The 16,103-nt window shown below is 42.6% G+C and overlaps 1 protein-coding gene across 1 annotated transcript in view; it reads left to right on the top strand.

Moving 5' to 3' along the window:
* The window catches only part of MYO3B (myosin IIIB), a 386,538-nt gene that overhangs the window by 9,754 nt on the left and 360,681 nt on the right, over positions 1-16,103 (top strand). Inside the window, exons 3-5 of the mRNA XM_045820463.1 lie at positions 15-119; positions 325-424; positions 3,025-3,101. Coding sequence (XP_045676419.1) covers positions 15-119; positions 325-424; positions 3,025-3,101 — 282 coding nt within the window. The remainder of the gene's footprint in view (positions 1-14; positions 120-324; positions 425-3,024; positions 3,102-16,103) is intronic.

Below are 16,103 nucleotides of genomic sequence, written 5' to 3'. Positions count from 1 at the left end.
ATCTCCTCTTGCAGCTGTGTAACGGGGGTTCAGTCACCGAGCTTGTCAAAGGGCTGCTCAGGTTCGGCCAGCGGTTGGACGAAGCGGTGATCTCATACATCTTATATGGGGCCCTACTGGTAAGAAAGCCCCTCTAGCTTGGATCCCACTGCATATTAGCAAGGGGGAAACCTCCCTATTAGATGCAAGGTCTGTAACAGCAGGGAGGTTAGCCAAATGTGGACTTTGATTAGATTTTTAGTAGTATGATAATTGTTTTAAGATAACCATGTGGATTTTCCATTTCTCTTTCCTGTTGTTTGGTGGCGGTGGGATACCACGCAGGGCCTTCAGCATTTGCACAATAACCGAATCATCCACCGAGATGTCAAGGGGAATAACATTCTTCTGACAACAGAAGGAGGAGTTAAGCTCGTTGACTTCGGTAATGACTGCTTGTCGTTTGTTTTCTTGATGTGTGCAGTTTAGCCAAGGGCAACAATTTATTGCAATCTCAGAAGACTGGGGCCTTACGCCATAGGCTGAGGGACTTTTCCAGTCAAACACAGGCTGGTGAATGGGGGATTTACCAGATGGATCACCCTAGGAGATGCTGTTTGCTAATCTATTTTCAGCTTTAGAAGCAATTTTATTAAAGATAGAAAATAAAAGTGTTTCAAAAGAAGAATTTGACAGAAAAACTTTTTGCTTTTCTGGGAAGAATTTCATGTCTCAGGGCAATTGTTTATAATTTACATTTTGTCATTTCTTCTTTAGCATATGAAAAGAGAAAGCAGTTTGGTCTTTCAAATGACTTTCTGTAGCCTTAGGCATGCTTATTCCCAGTGAGCAGAAGGTAAACTAGTCCTTTGGGTCTGGGAACCAACATCCCTTTAAAATTGTGATTATTGCTGCTGCACGTGAGGCTGGTTGAACTGGAAACATTACCAGGAAATGCAAGCATGAGAAGAAATGCAGAGCAATATTACCTAAGGCCAGGGAACTATTAACTGTCCGCTTGCAACACTCGCATACTGATATTCACAAACCAACAAACCATTTGGTTTTTCAAGTTTATTGAATGGTTGAATCTTCTAAACGAGTTCAACAACTGTTAGTACTTTAGCATGATTGTTACAAATAATGAAAAGACATTTACAAAAGCACTTTCTAAAATGTCCTTTATTAGTGTCAACATAGTAGAAGACAAGATTGATGATTTTGAATAATCATTGTTTTATTGGTAAGAAAGAATTCAGTGTTAAAATGTATCAGTGAATCATTTGCTCAGGATAAATTACTTAGAGGTAAATGAAGTTACTTTAGGTGCATTGGTCTATCTAGTAAAAAGCATGCAAAGAAAAATAGTGGGCGGGGGCACTTTAAGTCTTATGCTTCTCCTTCTGTGTGAGGGATGGTGTAACTCAACAAATGTGCTGTGTATATAACACCAGAGATGTATTTTTCACGCAATTCTGGGGGCAGTGAGTATGCTGAGGAAAGAACCTAGAAGATGAAGATGGGGATTAATGCTGACTTAGCCTCTCAACAGCTTTGTGATTTGGCATGAAGGTAAAGGCTCCTGATCTTTCCAATAGAAGTCTCCTGAACTTCCAATTGCTGCAAAAGAAATTTCTGAAAATTAAACACAGAAAAGTACAGTTGTTTTTTTAACCAAAATTGTAGTGGAGGATTGGGTAAAATAAGAAATTATCCATGGGTAGTGGAGGTTGTAGAGCCTCTTTGGCTTTCTAATAGAGTACTAGCAGCTAGCACACCTGCTCCCCACCCCAGAACGTCCCAGTGTTCCTCGGCAAATCTGTGCCTGATGTTTTCACAGGTGTGTCCTTTGCTAAAATGCACACATATCCAGGTTTCTCAGTTCTCATTGATAACATTAGTGGCAACCCTTATCATTCTCTTAAAGGCTGCATTCAATTTTTGCTTGGTATAAAAGAATGCCTTATATTTGTAAAGTACTTTACAATTTATAAATCATTTTCACATTTATTCTCTTGTTTGTTCTTTAAGAACTCTGCGCTAGGTTTGAAGAGTATCATTATCCCCAACTGGACAATGAGAAAGCTGAGGCTTAGAGTGAGTGGTCTTTGGTAGTGTGGCCGAGTGGTCTAGCGTGAGGTGGTCTGTGAACGGTCATACAATTAGGAAAAGGCGTACCCCTGATGAAAAACAGGCCTTCGAACTCCTAACCCAATGTCCATTTACTTCTACTTCATTCCCTAGTGGTAGAAAGAAGAGAGCTGCCTCCAGGCTAAGACAGATAAAGTACATTGGAATTATATTAAAGTTCAGGTGCTCGACATTGAGGCCTACATAATAATAATATGAGTCAATTTCTTTTTCCATTTGACAAACAGTTTTCTTGCTAGTTTTCTAGGCTTCTAGGTAAGATAAGGAACTGAAAACTTTTTATGTTTACACTGATGCTCTATTATAGATAATACATGCCAATTTTCTTTCTCCATAAAATGAAACACCGTTTTAAGAAAGAAATCACCTGAAATATATTGGAAATATAATAGGAATATATTTTCCGTTGATGCTGGTTGTTGATGTTTTCTTTTGATTTCAAGTTTTCAGCAATATGGATAGAAATGCTTATTAGGGAAAAGAACATTTGAGTGGTTTAGAAAAGGTGATAAATGCTCCCACACGGTGGTCCGCAGACTGTGGATCCTGTCGGCCAGCTTGGACCTGCCTTCTGTGTCTGTGTGGCTTTTGAGGTGGGGGTGGTTTTCACATTTTTAAACGGTTGGGAAAATAGCAAAAGAAGAGTATTTTGTGACATGTGAAAATTGTATGCACACACTAATAAACGTTTATGGAAACGCAGGCACACTCATTTATTTCTTTGTGTTCTGTGGCTGCTTTTGCACTGTGGTGGCAGCGTTGAGAAGATGGGACAGAAAACATAAGGCTCAGAGCCTAAAATATTTATTATCGGATCCTTATGGAAAGTTCACCAGCCCCTGGTCTAGCGTCATCCTGTGCTTGCTGCTCAGCTACGACCCCGTTTCCTTACAGGTGTGTCAGCCCAGCTCACCAACACACGTCTGCGGAGAAACACGTCGGTCGGCACCCCGTTCTGGATGGCCCCCGAGGTGAGGAGCGGACATCTGTTTCTTTGTGTTTGTTGAGTGCCTTGGTGCTGTGACTTTTTGTGGGAAATTCCTGTACTTCACACAATTTTCAGGAAGAAGGGAATCCTTTATCCTCTCTGAACTGTGAGAAATCTGGTTTGGGGAGGGGTAATACTGGCACTTAACCACAGAAAAGCAGGATTAAGGCACAGCCAGCCCACAGGACACCTTCATGCAATCAGAGAAAGGTGCCTCCTCTGGAAAGTGCAGCCGTCTCCATGGGTCATGGCTTGGACTCATCTAGCTTTGATGTAAATTAGAAAAAGTCACCTTCCCTGGATAGATGCAGCCCCAGGGACACGCGGCTTGGTGACAAGACGGATTTCAGTCCCAGCTGGTCTGCAGAACTACATGCAGTGGCCCTGGTCGTTTTGTGGTGGTGCTTACCATGCACATAGCAGCTAAGCTTACGTGCTTTTTTGTTTTCCAATGAAACCTGGGATTTGGTCCTGATTTATTTGGGGCATCATCACCGAAGTCTCTATCAGATGACATATGCAGAAGTTTAGAGACTCTGCCAGCTAGATAAGGCATAGCCTCAAACACAGGTACAGTTTTGCTTGTCAAGTCAGCGTTTAATCACAGTACTCTGGCCTGTGCCTGCAAGAAGCTCTCGGGGACTAAGCCAATGGGCTCTTTTAATAAGAGGACTTGTACCGACATCTCTTTAGGGGTCTTTCTGTTACTGGACAGGGGGCCTGGCCTTCAGTGCATCTGCCTAGGGCCACCTGTAGTGTGTGGATTCTTGACTTCATGTAGGAAAGATTTCACAACACGAGTCCAGCTGATTTGGAGAGTTTATTAGGGCTGGAAGAGTGAAACAGAGGAAGAACTTCGGGTAGAAGTAACAGGAGAGAGTTTAGGAGGTGCTCTGCTTTGGCTCCCTAGGAAAGTTATAGGAAGGGAGTGAGCCAAAACGGGGCTGCTGTTAGCTCACTGGGAAGTCAGGGAAAGGGGGCCCCTGGAGACAGGATGGGGGGTAAGCCCCCCTGTCTAGCTGCCGCTGCCCACTGCTCCCCGGGAAGGGGCATGGGCGAGCTCTGGAGACAGCCCATGCCGAGTCTTTGTCCCAAGGGCTTTTAATTTTTTTCTGCAGGTGAGAATCTTAGGGGAGGGTTTCAGCAAAATATTTATTAGCTTTTCAGGTGCATTTTTAATATGATTATGCATTAAAACGAACACATAGGGGGATTTGGGAAATTCTTTGGTCTGCTATACTGTTTTATCTTGAGTCTGCCTGGCTTTTAATGGGGTTCATGTTATTTGTTCCCCTAATTTCATCTGTCCTTGGGTTTAGCTGGCACAAATAACATTACTTGGGTTTCTGTTCTCTAGCTCCCAGTCAAGGGAGATTTAAGCTATGTATTCTTTGGTTAGGGAGGAGAGGTATGAACCATTCACTCTTAAGTGCCCTTGGTTAGGGAAAATAAGTTCTTGGGATTCACCAGTTAGCTCTATGTTGCACAAACTCTTTGGCCTTGTTTAATTTTCTGGTCTCAGTTTTTCCATTCCACTTGTCCAGGAATTTTTGTAGCTTCTCACTACCCTGTCTCATTTCCATTTCCATTCTGTCCCCACAGTTGTCCTTCTGTCTGACTGCCAACACAATCTCCTGCATAGTAATTGGTTCACACCGGTCTGCTTAAACATCTACATTGGCTTCCTATCATCTATGGCCCTCTCTTTTATGCTTGGGATTTGGACAGACCCATTTTAGAGAAAAAGGAAAACCCTGCAGATTCCAGTGTTTACTCAAGTCTTATTTTAATGCTTCTTAAATAGGCTTTGGCTGGAACAGCTCAGTTGGTTGAACACTGTCCTGCATGGGAAAAGGTCGAGGGTTCAATTCCCAGTCAGGGCACGTGCCTGGGTTGTGGGCTCTGCTCGCTGTGCTCGGTTGGGGTGCTTGCAGCAGGCAGGCCACAGATGTTTCTCTCTCATGTTAGTGGTTCTCTCCCTCTCTTTCTCCCTCCCATCCCATCTCTCTCTTTAAAAAAAGTTTCTAAAATAGGTTTTAAAAAGCAAAACTAGGAATAAACTCCTAATCACTTATATTTATAGAACTATAAAACAAAAGGAAAAATGTGTTATGAAAAAACTACAAAGCCGGTAACATGCATGTAAGCACCTTTAATTTATGGAGACAAATGACATTGTTTTGTGAAACTCAGTTCTCCTTTGCATTGTGACTGTTTCAGAACATGAAAGAACAGATTATTTTCAGTTGTTTTGTCGTACTCACTACCCCGTGCCATGTGGAGATCCAGTTTTCCCACAGGTGTCCTTGATTTCAGCTAGGGTGAGCTCTTTGTGCAAATGGCATCTCCTCTGGCCTCCAGCTGGTGCCTGTCTGGCTTGGTGCCACCTTAATAGCGAACATAACTGTGGTCACTGCAATTGTGTGGCACATGGTTGTCCAGATGATCTGGAGTGTGTTTTTTACCACTATTCTTGCCATTTTATTATTATAAATAAAAATTATCATTGAAACAAAAACAAAACAAAACAGTTTATAGGGGTCTCGTGAACTTGAGAAATACTGCAAGACAAAATCAAAACTCCTTTGGATGGTGAGCGAAGCCCTTGGGTTCCCACGCTTACCTAGCTGTCCAGCCTCATTTCAGGGTATTTTTCCCTGATTTGCTTGTGCTTCATGCCTCAACAAGCGAATGACAAGTAGTTCTCCAAATTCATCCTGATACGGGATTCCCTTAAGCCCTTTCATGTCTGGAGGGACATTGTCTGGAGGGACCCTGAGAACCCTGGAACATTCCTCCTCAGTCTTCACGTTTCAGCTGAAATGCATCTTTCCCCAGCACACCTTCCCTGATCCCTGGCTGACAGTGAGGCTCCTTTACACCCCCCATCGGTCCACCATGGCCATTCTGTTGTCACTGTCGGCGGGCAGGCTTCCCAGCTGGACTCTGCGCTGGGCAGGGACTTGGGACGCCCAGCTCCCAGTGTAGTGCTTGGCACAGAGTGGTACTTAGTGAGTGTCTGTTGGATGAATGAATCAACTGGTAAAAAAAAGCCAAAGAAGAAGATGAATTTGGAGGACAGTTTGAGGAGGCCAACCATTGGCATCAGCAAATTTCTCTGTAGATTTTAATTGTTTTAAAGGAAAGCATAACGGAGGGTACTCAACTCAAATTTGGGGTGGCATAACAAGGAAGATGGTGTCCCTTTTCTAACCCAAAGGAAGCTGGTGTTCTCAGAATCACTATGGGACGAGGAGGATTTTGAACAAATGGGCTTTGCTAGGTTCCTCCCTGTCTACCTAGTTCAGATTAAACTGCAGTTATCTATGATGACACATCCTTTTCTGGGGCAGGTTGTCTATCTAAATGCCTTTTAGGCAGTGAAGGGGAAGGTCAAATTTCTTTCTGAGTCTTTGGATTCTTAAAAGGCAACACAAAATCAACATCCCAAAAGGCATATTTTGAGGTGGAAAACTCTGCTTCTCTTCAGTATGATGGACTGCACAGTATATTGATCTTAATACACGTTCACTTCTTCTTGTGTGAGCAAGTGGTGTTTAGATTAACCACGACAGCAATGCACGCAGTGCCAAATGTCAGTGGGATAAAACTGTTGCAGGCAACCAGTGCTTTTATTTTGAAAATGCAGCTGCAAGATCCTTGATCCTATTTTGTTCTTGAGATATTGAATCAAATTATTCTTTTCCCATTTTTATTTCCATTTTTATTTCACCAGCTTGAGTAACTGCAATATTTAATTCAAATACGCTGTGCTTCAAACCAGGTAGCTAATGGAATGTGACCATGCCACACAATCAAATGCTGACGAGCGGTCCAAATGCGTAGTTCACTGGGGCAGCTCGAAGCCGCAGCTCGCATTGGCTATCATGTTGTTAACATTCTCTACTTCTTTTCTCGCACTGCCTCATTTGGACACTACTAAAGTTGAAAAATTCTGGGTTAAAGCAGTATCAACTCAGCAGTGTAAGAGAAGAAAATTCTAGGGGTTCATCTAGTACTTTGTGTGATAGTTGCCTGGCATAGTAAAAAGGTCAATGTGAAAATCAAGATCAGTACAATTTTTTACAGACTCAGTGTGTCAGTAGTGTACTGTGACTCAGAAGATTATTTTAGGAGGGAAAGAAAAAGGTGCAACATAGAAACTATGTAACAGATTACCCTGAGCAAAGTGACTGAAACTATAGGAAACTGAGTTTCTCATGTAAGTGTAGGTTGCAGAGTTTATTGATCCAGCTGCCTAGTAAACCCACAAAAACCCAGGTTCTTAATTTCTGTGGCCATGACCCCTGCAAGCTGCATGGCTTTGTTGTCAGGTACTGACTTGGGGGCAGTTATGCCTACATCACCTGTGAATATGTGGGGGGCAGTAGTGGCTCCAGCATTCCTACAGCCACCTGTGAAAGTGCCCCTGGTACAGACAGATGCCCGCCCCGCCTTACTTCTATGGGCCTGCTCCCGTGGCCAGCAAAGACGTTGAAGTGGGTTCTCCCACCCTAAGGTCAAAGCCTTGTCCAATCTGTATTATTTCCTGGGACTGCTACAACAAAGCATAGACTGGGTGGCTTAAAACAGCTGAAACGTATTATCTCAGTTCTGGAGGCTGGAAGCCTGACATTAAGGTGTCAGCAGGGCATGTTCCCTCTGAAGTTTCTAGGATCTTTTCTTACCTCTCTCTAGCTTCTGGCAGTTTGCTGGCCTTTTTTTTTGGTGTCTTTGGCTTACAGCAGCAAAGCTACAGCATCTGCCTGTGTAGTCACATGCCTTCTTCCCATGCGTCTCTGCACATGGCTGTCTTCTTATAAGGACACCTATTTTGGATTAGGGGTCCACCCTACACCAGTATGATCTCATCTTAACTAAATATATCTGCAACAACCCTATTTCCAAATAAGTTCACATTCTGAGGTCCTGGGGGTTAGTACTTGAATGTATCTTTTTGGGGAGGACATAATTCAACCCATAACAACTCTCCAAATACTTAGCAACCCTCCTCTATAGTAAATAATTCAAATTTCCAAGGTAATCAGTCTATCATTTGGAACCTGCAGGTCTGTATGTTACAGGTGCTAGCTTAGTGAGAGAGCTCAGCCTTGTCTGTCTGTCTGTCTGTCTGTCTCACACACACACACACACACACACACAGCTCTCTCTCAGCCTCAGGTGTCTGAGGCATAAACAGTTCTCTCTTGATGTACCAAGCAGAACAAATTGCCTTCCATGTGGGCTCCCAACACCTTCAGAATTTTGTTCTGTCCTACCTGTTCTCTGGCATTTTTTGATAATCTCCTGAGGTGTTTGACCCAGGTTACTTGTCTCAACCTTCTGTTTACACTGAGCCCCTGGTCTCCCTTCCTGTATCTTAGACCCATATATGCACACAGTCTTCCCATTAGCCATGCTTCCTGTCTCTTTTCTCCTCCAGCCCCTGACACCCAATTTCTTATAATAAATAACATGAATAATAGTGTCTCATATTTGCATAAAACTTTGTATATTATTTTTTAAGTGCTCACAGCTACATGTGAGGATGTCAGCTAGGCATAATTACATTGATGTCATACATGCCGGATCCAAGCCTCTGCCAGGCTAAGTGCCGAGGGACACTAAGGGGGAGGTGGGTGGATAACAGTGGTGGAAATCCATATCTTGTGACCCGCTGAACTAAGGGATTTTCAAAACAACCCACGCCCAGTGTTGGTATTGGTTTTGCTTAGCTGGTGTTTGCATGAAACACGTGCCAGATAATGTGCTGGTCTATAGCAAAAGGGATCAGAGGCAAATTTATGTTCATTTTTGTCGATGGCAAGGGTTAGAGGTATTTGATCTTTCTCACCATCCCACATGGCATAGGAATTGAGGAACCAAAGTTGTCATTGTTGTTTTTATTGAGGACATTTGGAGACTATGTTAAATTATGCGTTAAAGTTAGTTGAATGCACTGGTGTGGCCAAGCTGATTGTCAAATATTAAAACTCTTCCATTCTGGATAGTAAATGCCCACTGTTCAGACGTGTTCCTCAGCCACCAGAGGTGTGTGTCTTGGGGACACCACAGGCCTATAATGGTCTAGTAACTACAGGGGTAACATTCTCTTCCCTTGCAAGCAGGGGAACCCAAGGACCAGCTCCAGGGCTAGAGCCCGCTGACTGTCAGTGTAAACATTGTGTCTGCTGAGCAAGCGTGCAGTGGGAAGTAAACTTTCATTCACTAAGGACCCGCTCATGCACCAGGAACTGGGAAAGGTGCTTTTTAAATACACCGTTTGATTTTATTCTCACAATAGCTCTCTATAGATTTATTTTCTCCATTTTATCATGGAGGAACGTGAGGCCCAAAGAGGTGTAGCAACTACCATGCCTAAATTCACAACCTAATTAAGTACTGGAGCTGTTCTGCTTTTCAGAGGGCAGGAGAACACATCACGTTTTGCAGATGCAGAAACTAAGACAGGGAGAGGACATTCTCCTGCTCATGCTGAGCACACTGGGCACCAGAACTCAGGTCTCCTGGCCACTGGCCTTATCCTCTTTCACCTTCATGTGTTCATGTGGGCTGTTCTTGTGGAAACTGTGTGCTGAGACAGCGCTTACAGCAAAGACAGGTGGAGACCTGGTGGAAGAATACTCTGCAATTGGAGTGTCAGACACATCATTTTAAAAGACGTACATGAAGGGACCCATCACCTATAATTTATAGGTTGGCTACACTTTGCAATCCCACCAATGAGAGAAGCAGCCCATATATTAAGGATCTAGTTTACTCAACATCTTCTAAAACAGCCAAAGGTCTGTTTCTGTATTAGAAAGCAAACTTGTGGATAAAACATTTGCTTTTTTAAAAATTTATTTTTTCATTTTTACTTCCATCTGCTCATTGTTGCAAACAAGAGCTAATCAGCTGAGCAGAGAAACAGATGTGCTGTGACAGCTCCCAAAATGGGTCTTTCTCTGCCTGGCAAAGGGTCCTGGACAGGGGACGGTTGCCATAACAACCAGCTTACATCAATGCGGGCTTTCTGCAACCACTCTTGCCTTTATTAATTATGGCATTCCTAGCTAAATGATACACTAACGCTATTTCCTTTGGTACTGCCAGGACTAGAGATGACAAACGAGATATTATGTGTCAGAGGGCTGAGAAGGCCATAAGAGACTCCAGAGCTAAAATATTATTATTGTCATCATTACCATTTTGTTCCCTGAGCCCTAGCTGTGGGTTTGGTTCCTAACTAAGGGTAAGCATTTATTGAGTGCTTACTATGTGCCAAGCACTAAGTGCTTTATTTGAATGAATTCATTTATAATCCTCACAACAACCCCATAGAGTCAGTGCTATTCTACCAGTAGTCCAATGTTTTAGATAAAGTAAATAAGTCACAGAAAGCACTGTTCTTGCCCTTGGACAAGTTATTATTAGGTGAAGCCACCAGGTTTTGAACCCAGGTATTTAGCTTCAAAATCCTCCCTCTTAACCACTATACTAGAGCAAACTGTTTGTGACCACCAGTGTACCAGATAAGATGTAAATTGTTTTTTCCCCCAATTTTTAAATTACTATTTTTAAAAAGATTTTATTTATTTATTTATTTATTTATTTATTTAGAGAGAGGGGGAAGGGAGGGAGAAAGAGAGGGAGAAACATCAACGTGCAATCGACCAGTTGCCTCTTACCTCTCACGTGTCGCCCCCTGGGGCCCTGGCCCATAATGCAAGCATGTGCCCTGACCAGGGAATAGAACCAGCCACCTTTCTGTTCGCAGGCCAGCACTCAACCCACAGAGCCATACCAGCCAGGGCTTAAATTATTTTTAATAAGAATTATGCTTCCTAATATGTACAGAAGAAAATATAATATTTCTATGTGATACCAGAAGTCAGTGTAATTAATGCCCAAAGGAAGAATCTGGAAAAATAACAAAGTCCTTTAGAAAAGAATTTAGGAGTTTGGATTTTAGTTTTAGCTCTGCCACTTGTTTTTAAACAGTGATTGTGCTTAGTTTATTTTAATATGACTTTAATTTTGGTAGAAAAGTTAAGAGCACAAATTTTGTGGTCAGAGCTGGGAGCAAATTGTAGATAACTTCATAACTACCTAACCACAGACCTCAGGCAAGTTACTGAATATCTCTGAGTAGTAAGATGGGGAGTAGTTGAAAGAAGTAAAATGAGAAGGAAAGAAAATAGCCTCAAAGGACAAAAGGAAGTGATGTACTGAAAGTGCTCAGCACAGTACCCACAGTACCATGCTTTAAAAAATAGCGGCACATACTGCCTGAACCCCCATTCCCCCATAACCTATTCCCAGCTGTAAGAAAAGAGATTGGCTGTGGGAACCTATGTCCCCAAGGTTGCTTCTGTTTTTCAGAGAACATTTACAATTTTCAGGGGGAAAAGCCCCTTCTGGCTCTCACGTTCTGTGGCCCTGCCATTCCTCAGATAATGAAGGCAGGAGCTCCCCAAGCTCTCAACAGGGGTGAAGCAACCACACTAGCGAGACCTTCAGGGTGGTTTTTTTTTGTTTTGTTTTGTTTTTTAACTTGACTCTGTTTTAAAGATCTGTGGATTCTTGGGACTCCATCTGCCAGTCATATCACTGAGAGAGGCCAGCTTTGGCTCTCAGGAGATTTAGGTAAGGGGTTTAGAATCTTAGATGATTGTCCAAAAAGCCTGTGTTTCTTTCCCCAAGACATTCATCTCTGAGATTCTGTAGCCATTTGTGTTCACTGGTGCCCTGCAGTCTCCGGTGTTAGCCTCTAAAAAACAGAGGGATTCCCTCCTTTCCTGTTCTGGGGCTGCCCCTGCCTGCACTCTCACAGTGGTTGTGCATTCGAGGGCCCTGGAGCACAGCCCAGAAGCTTAGGGCCCTGGTGGGTGAAGGGCCCAGGGCAAAGGTGCAATGACCGGGTACAGCCCCAGCTTCTATCTAACCCCTTCTCCAGTAATAGCTCCCCCCTCAGCAGGAACCCTGTGGGGAAGTTGAGTTACATATCATAAGTCAGTGTGGAGGAGGGAGGCTGGCCCCGGAGGTGGTGGTGATATATCATCACCCTCCTCCTGGTGAGACTAAATATAGGACACCGTCTGAGGGCTGAAGCTCCCAGATGTGCAGAAGCACATGAGGCCGGGAGTAGAGGCCTTGTGTTCCCCCACCCCCGCTCAGTGCTAAGCAAGAAGTGTCAAAGTAACGGCCTTTGTGAGCATTTGAAACTTTCCTGGTTGTCCTCCCACTTGTCCACGGGGGCGATGGGAAAGGTCAAGGCACCTGCTCTTTGCACTTCTTCATCCATCAAAGAGGAAGGACTGGGGCTGTTCCCACAGGGGTAGAAGTGTTTGCCTCGGCTCTTCCCCAGCTCTGAGTCCCAAATTACCTGAGGGCTACCCCGCTACCCTGCTACCCTGCTACCCCACCGTCAGTGCCTCCACTGCCCCACCCAGGGCACAGGGGCTGGGCCCCAGGAAAGGGAATCCACACCTCGGCCACACTCTGCATTGGTTTCCCTGGCTCATAGTCACTGAGCTGTCAGAAGAAAAGCAAAGGGCGGGGGGCGGGGGGGGGCGGGCAATCAGTGTTAGCAATGGGAGCCCAGAGGGGCCTGGGGTGGGGGTGGAGCAGACCAGTGTGCACAGTGCTCTTTTAGGTCCCAGGTTTTTCCACCCCTGCTTAGTTGTAAAAGGTAAAGGAAATTACTCACCGATAGGAATGTATGACATTTCCAAGGACATATCCTGGTTACATGGTGACATCAATCTGAGAGAGGACAGAATCTAGAGACAACCTGCAGATGAAGGGGTAGGACCATGTGGGATCATTCGGATATTCTGTTTGACTTGCTATTTTTTTTCTTTTTAATGTATTGTGGAGGAGAAAAACTTTTTTCTCTCATTAGTTTCTTATTGTGGGCTCATGCCTCATTTCTGTTACCTACTAGCTGCAAGACTTATGACAAGTTTTTTATCCTTTCTGAATGTTTCCTTACCTGCGGTAATAATGCTGGCCCTAACAGTTGTAGAACTCGTACTCATGCTTTCCTTAACTGTACTCTGGTAGAAGTGGAACACTAGTTTGCAAAGAAAAAGGGCAGTAAGGAAGTGGGAGTGAGGGGATAGAAAAAGCGAGAGGTGGCAGGCATCTATCTGCTTAAATGAAGGCTGTTCGCATGCTCATACTATGGAAGTTACTGTGGCCATGGCTTAGGGAACACAAAATCCTAGAATTCTTTGTATTGTCAGAGTCCTGACTATTGGTGCAGACACTATGGAAAGCAGTATGGAGGTTTCCTCGAAAAATAAAAAAATAGAACTTATGACCCAGCAGTACTACTTTTGGGTATTTTATCTGAAGAAATAACACTAATTCAAAAAGATATATGCACCCTGGTGTTCATGGCAGTGCTATTTACCATAGCCAAGAAATGCAAGAAACCTACAAGCCCATTAATAGAATGAATGGATAAAGATGATGTGGTGTATCCACACACACACACACGCACTCGCGCACGGAATATTACTTGTCCATAAAAAAGAATGAAATCTTAACCTTTTGTGACAACATTGATGGACCTAGAGAGTATTATGCTAAGTGAAATAAATCAAACAGAGAAAGACAAATGCCATATGATTTCTCTTATATGTGGAATCTAAAAAACAAAATAAACAAACAAAATAGAAACATAGTTTTATAGATACAGAGAACAAACTGATGGTTGCAAGATGGGAGGGTCTTGGAGGACTGGGTGAAAAAGGTGAAAGGATGAAGAAGTACAAATTGGCAGTTGCCAAATAGTCATGGGATGTAAAGTACAGCATAGGGAATGTAGTCAGTAATATTGTAATAACTATGTACAGTGCCAGGTGGAGACTAGACTTGTCTGGGGGATTACTTCATAAGTTATATAAATGTCTAATCACTATGCTGTACACCTGAAACTAGTATAATACTGAAAGTCAAATGAAAAGTGACAAAAACACAAAACAAACAACTGAATTTCCAGGAGGTACCTCATTCAAGGAGGGTAGTGGGGGAACTGCAGAACTTGCTGCTGATTTGGCCACAGACCAGCTGTGTGACTCAACAAGTCAACTCTCTTGCAGAACTTCAGTTCCCTCCTCTGTGAAATAAGGGAGTTGAATTAATGAGCCCTATCTCTGCATCCGTCTCTGGTGTGGGGAGCTGCTGGAGCAGGGAAGAGCAGTGGGATTATCCTGGGTCTCTAAGCAAATGTGCTTCTTCAGAGTTTTTGAGTACTAAGGACAAATACAGAAATCTGGGCAGGTTGATTTACTTTTCACCGGGAGTTCTGTGGATATTGGCCCTGAGTTGAGCCCAAAGCTTATCATATAATTAAGTATAAGTGACATGTTCTCAGGGCGCCAGGGAATTTAAGTGCAATAGTCAGTGTGTGTACTGGCCTCCAACCCAGCTCCAGTCTCTCTCCGCCCTCCATTAGCCATGGTGGGAAGTTGCTGTTATGGAAGCGTACTCTGTGTTTTTAATGTGAAGCTTGTTTTATTTTTCTGAATGCAGAAGTTGAATAGTACAGTCCTGAGATAAGTTTGTAGAACACCATATTTTAATTGGAGACCTTTCTGAATATTATAACAGTATAATTTAAATTATTTCTGGTGATTTCTCAGTATACAACATACAGATTTGATTCTAGCCCTAAGTTGAGTTTTATGAAGGAATCAAAACAGAAACCCCCCATCACTTGCAGTTCTGTTAGTCCCCATCCCCTTTGCAAAAAAAAACAAAAACAAAAACAAAACAAAACACAAAAAAAACAAAAAAACAAAAAAAAACAAAAAAAAATCTCAAACAAATTGCAAATGTATCCTGCCTTGAATTTAGGTTTCATCCAAAGGAAGATACTTTGTTTATTCAGTATCTCAGTTTATAACACTTTTAAGATGTTTGTATGTAAAACTGATGAATAATACTTGCCATTGGAATATTTATAACTGCCATTTCTAATTCCAGGGAAGTTCTATTTTAGAAATCCTTATCATCAAAACATTTATCAGTTATGCTGCATGAATTGCTTAAGCAAAATTAAGAATCCCAGTTGCCTTCCTACCATTTAGCCCATATTGTTTGCCAGTCAGTGGACTGCATTTTTGGGCTCAAGGTCAGCCAGTGAGTAATAGCTTCAGGTCTACTGGCCTTTCCTCTTTTTAAAGCTGAATTTAGCTCTTGATATAACAGCAATTTGCCTGTGTACTTGAGTGAAATTTTAATCTTGGCCTTTGGTTATTTTGGATCATATAATCAATTCTAATAAGGTGAAAAACCAGAACATATACAGCAAACCCAATAGTATTTTTAATCATATTTTAAAACATTAGTGGAAAATGAAATAGTCTGAATAACATACATTAGTTTTTTAAGTTTGATAAGTTATTTTATAAGAGCAAAACATTTTTTCTTCATGGTAGATAATGCTATTATAATATTATTTGCTTGAAGTATTGATTAAGATGTTATTGAAAGAGATTTCAGCTCAGTGGTTCTTGGATATATAATTTGATAAATAGTTTCAGTTAAATATCTTGTTAGAGAAACCTAGTTTTTCTGCATGCCATAGAACATATGGTGACTGAACTTTTCAAATCCCCTTTACATCCAGTCTAATAAAGATGTTCTTTTTGAATGACGAAGGCCTTGAGATGAGGAGAGACAGCTCTCTCAGGATCTTACAGCCCAAATCTTTCGGCAACTGGTAGAGAGTGAATCTCACCTCTATCTTGGGAGCTTTATCAGTAAGCCCCATCCTTGGTCTAGGCTGAAGTGTCACTGTAATCACGGGACATTTCATGGGATCCTGGTGGCCTGAGAAGGTGAGAGTACTACCCCTAGCCTTGTGCTTACAGCAGGAAGGGATGTAGTTGGAAAGGGAAGTTCTTTAATTCTTGTGTGGGTCTCCTGGGAACCTAATGTTATAATCAATATATTGCCTTTCACTTGCCAG

This window comes from Phyllostomus hastatus, unplaced genomic scaffold, assembly GCF_019186645.2.
Source record: "Phyllostomus hastatus isolate PE091 unplaced genomic scaffold, TTU_PhHast_1.1 phas_contig_1, whole genome shotgun sequence".
NCBI classification, from domain to species: domain Eukaryota; kingdom Metazoa; phylum Chordata; class Mammalia; order Chiroptera; family Phyllostomidae; genus Phyllostomus; species Phyllostomus hastatus.
This window is presented reverse-complemented; position numbering and strand designations above follow the sequence as displayed.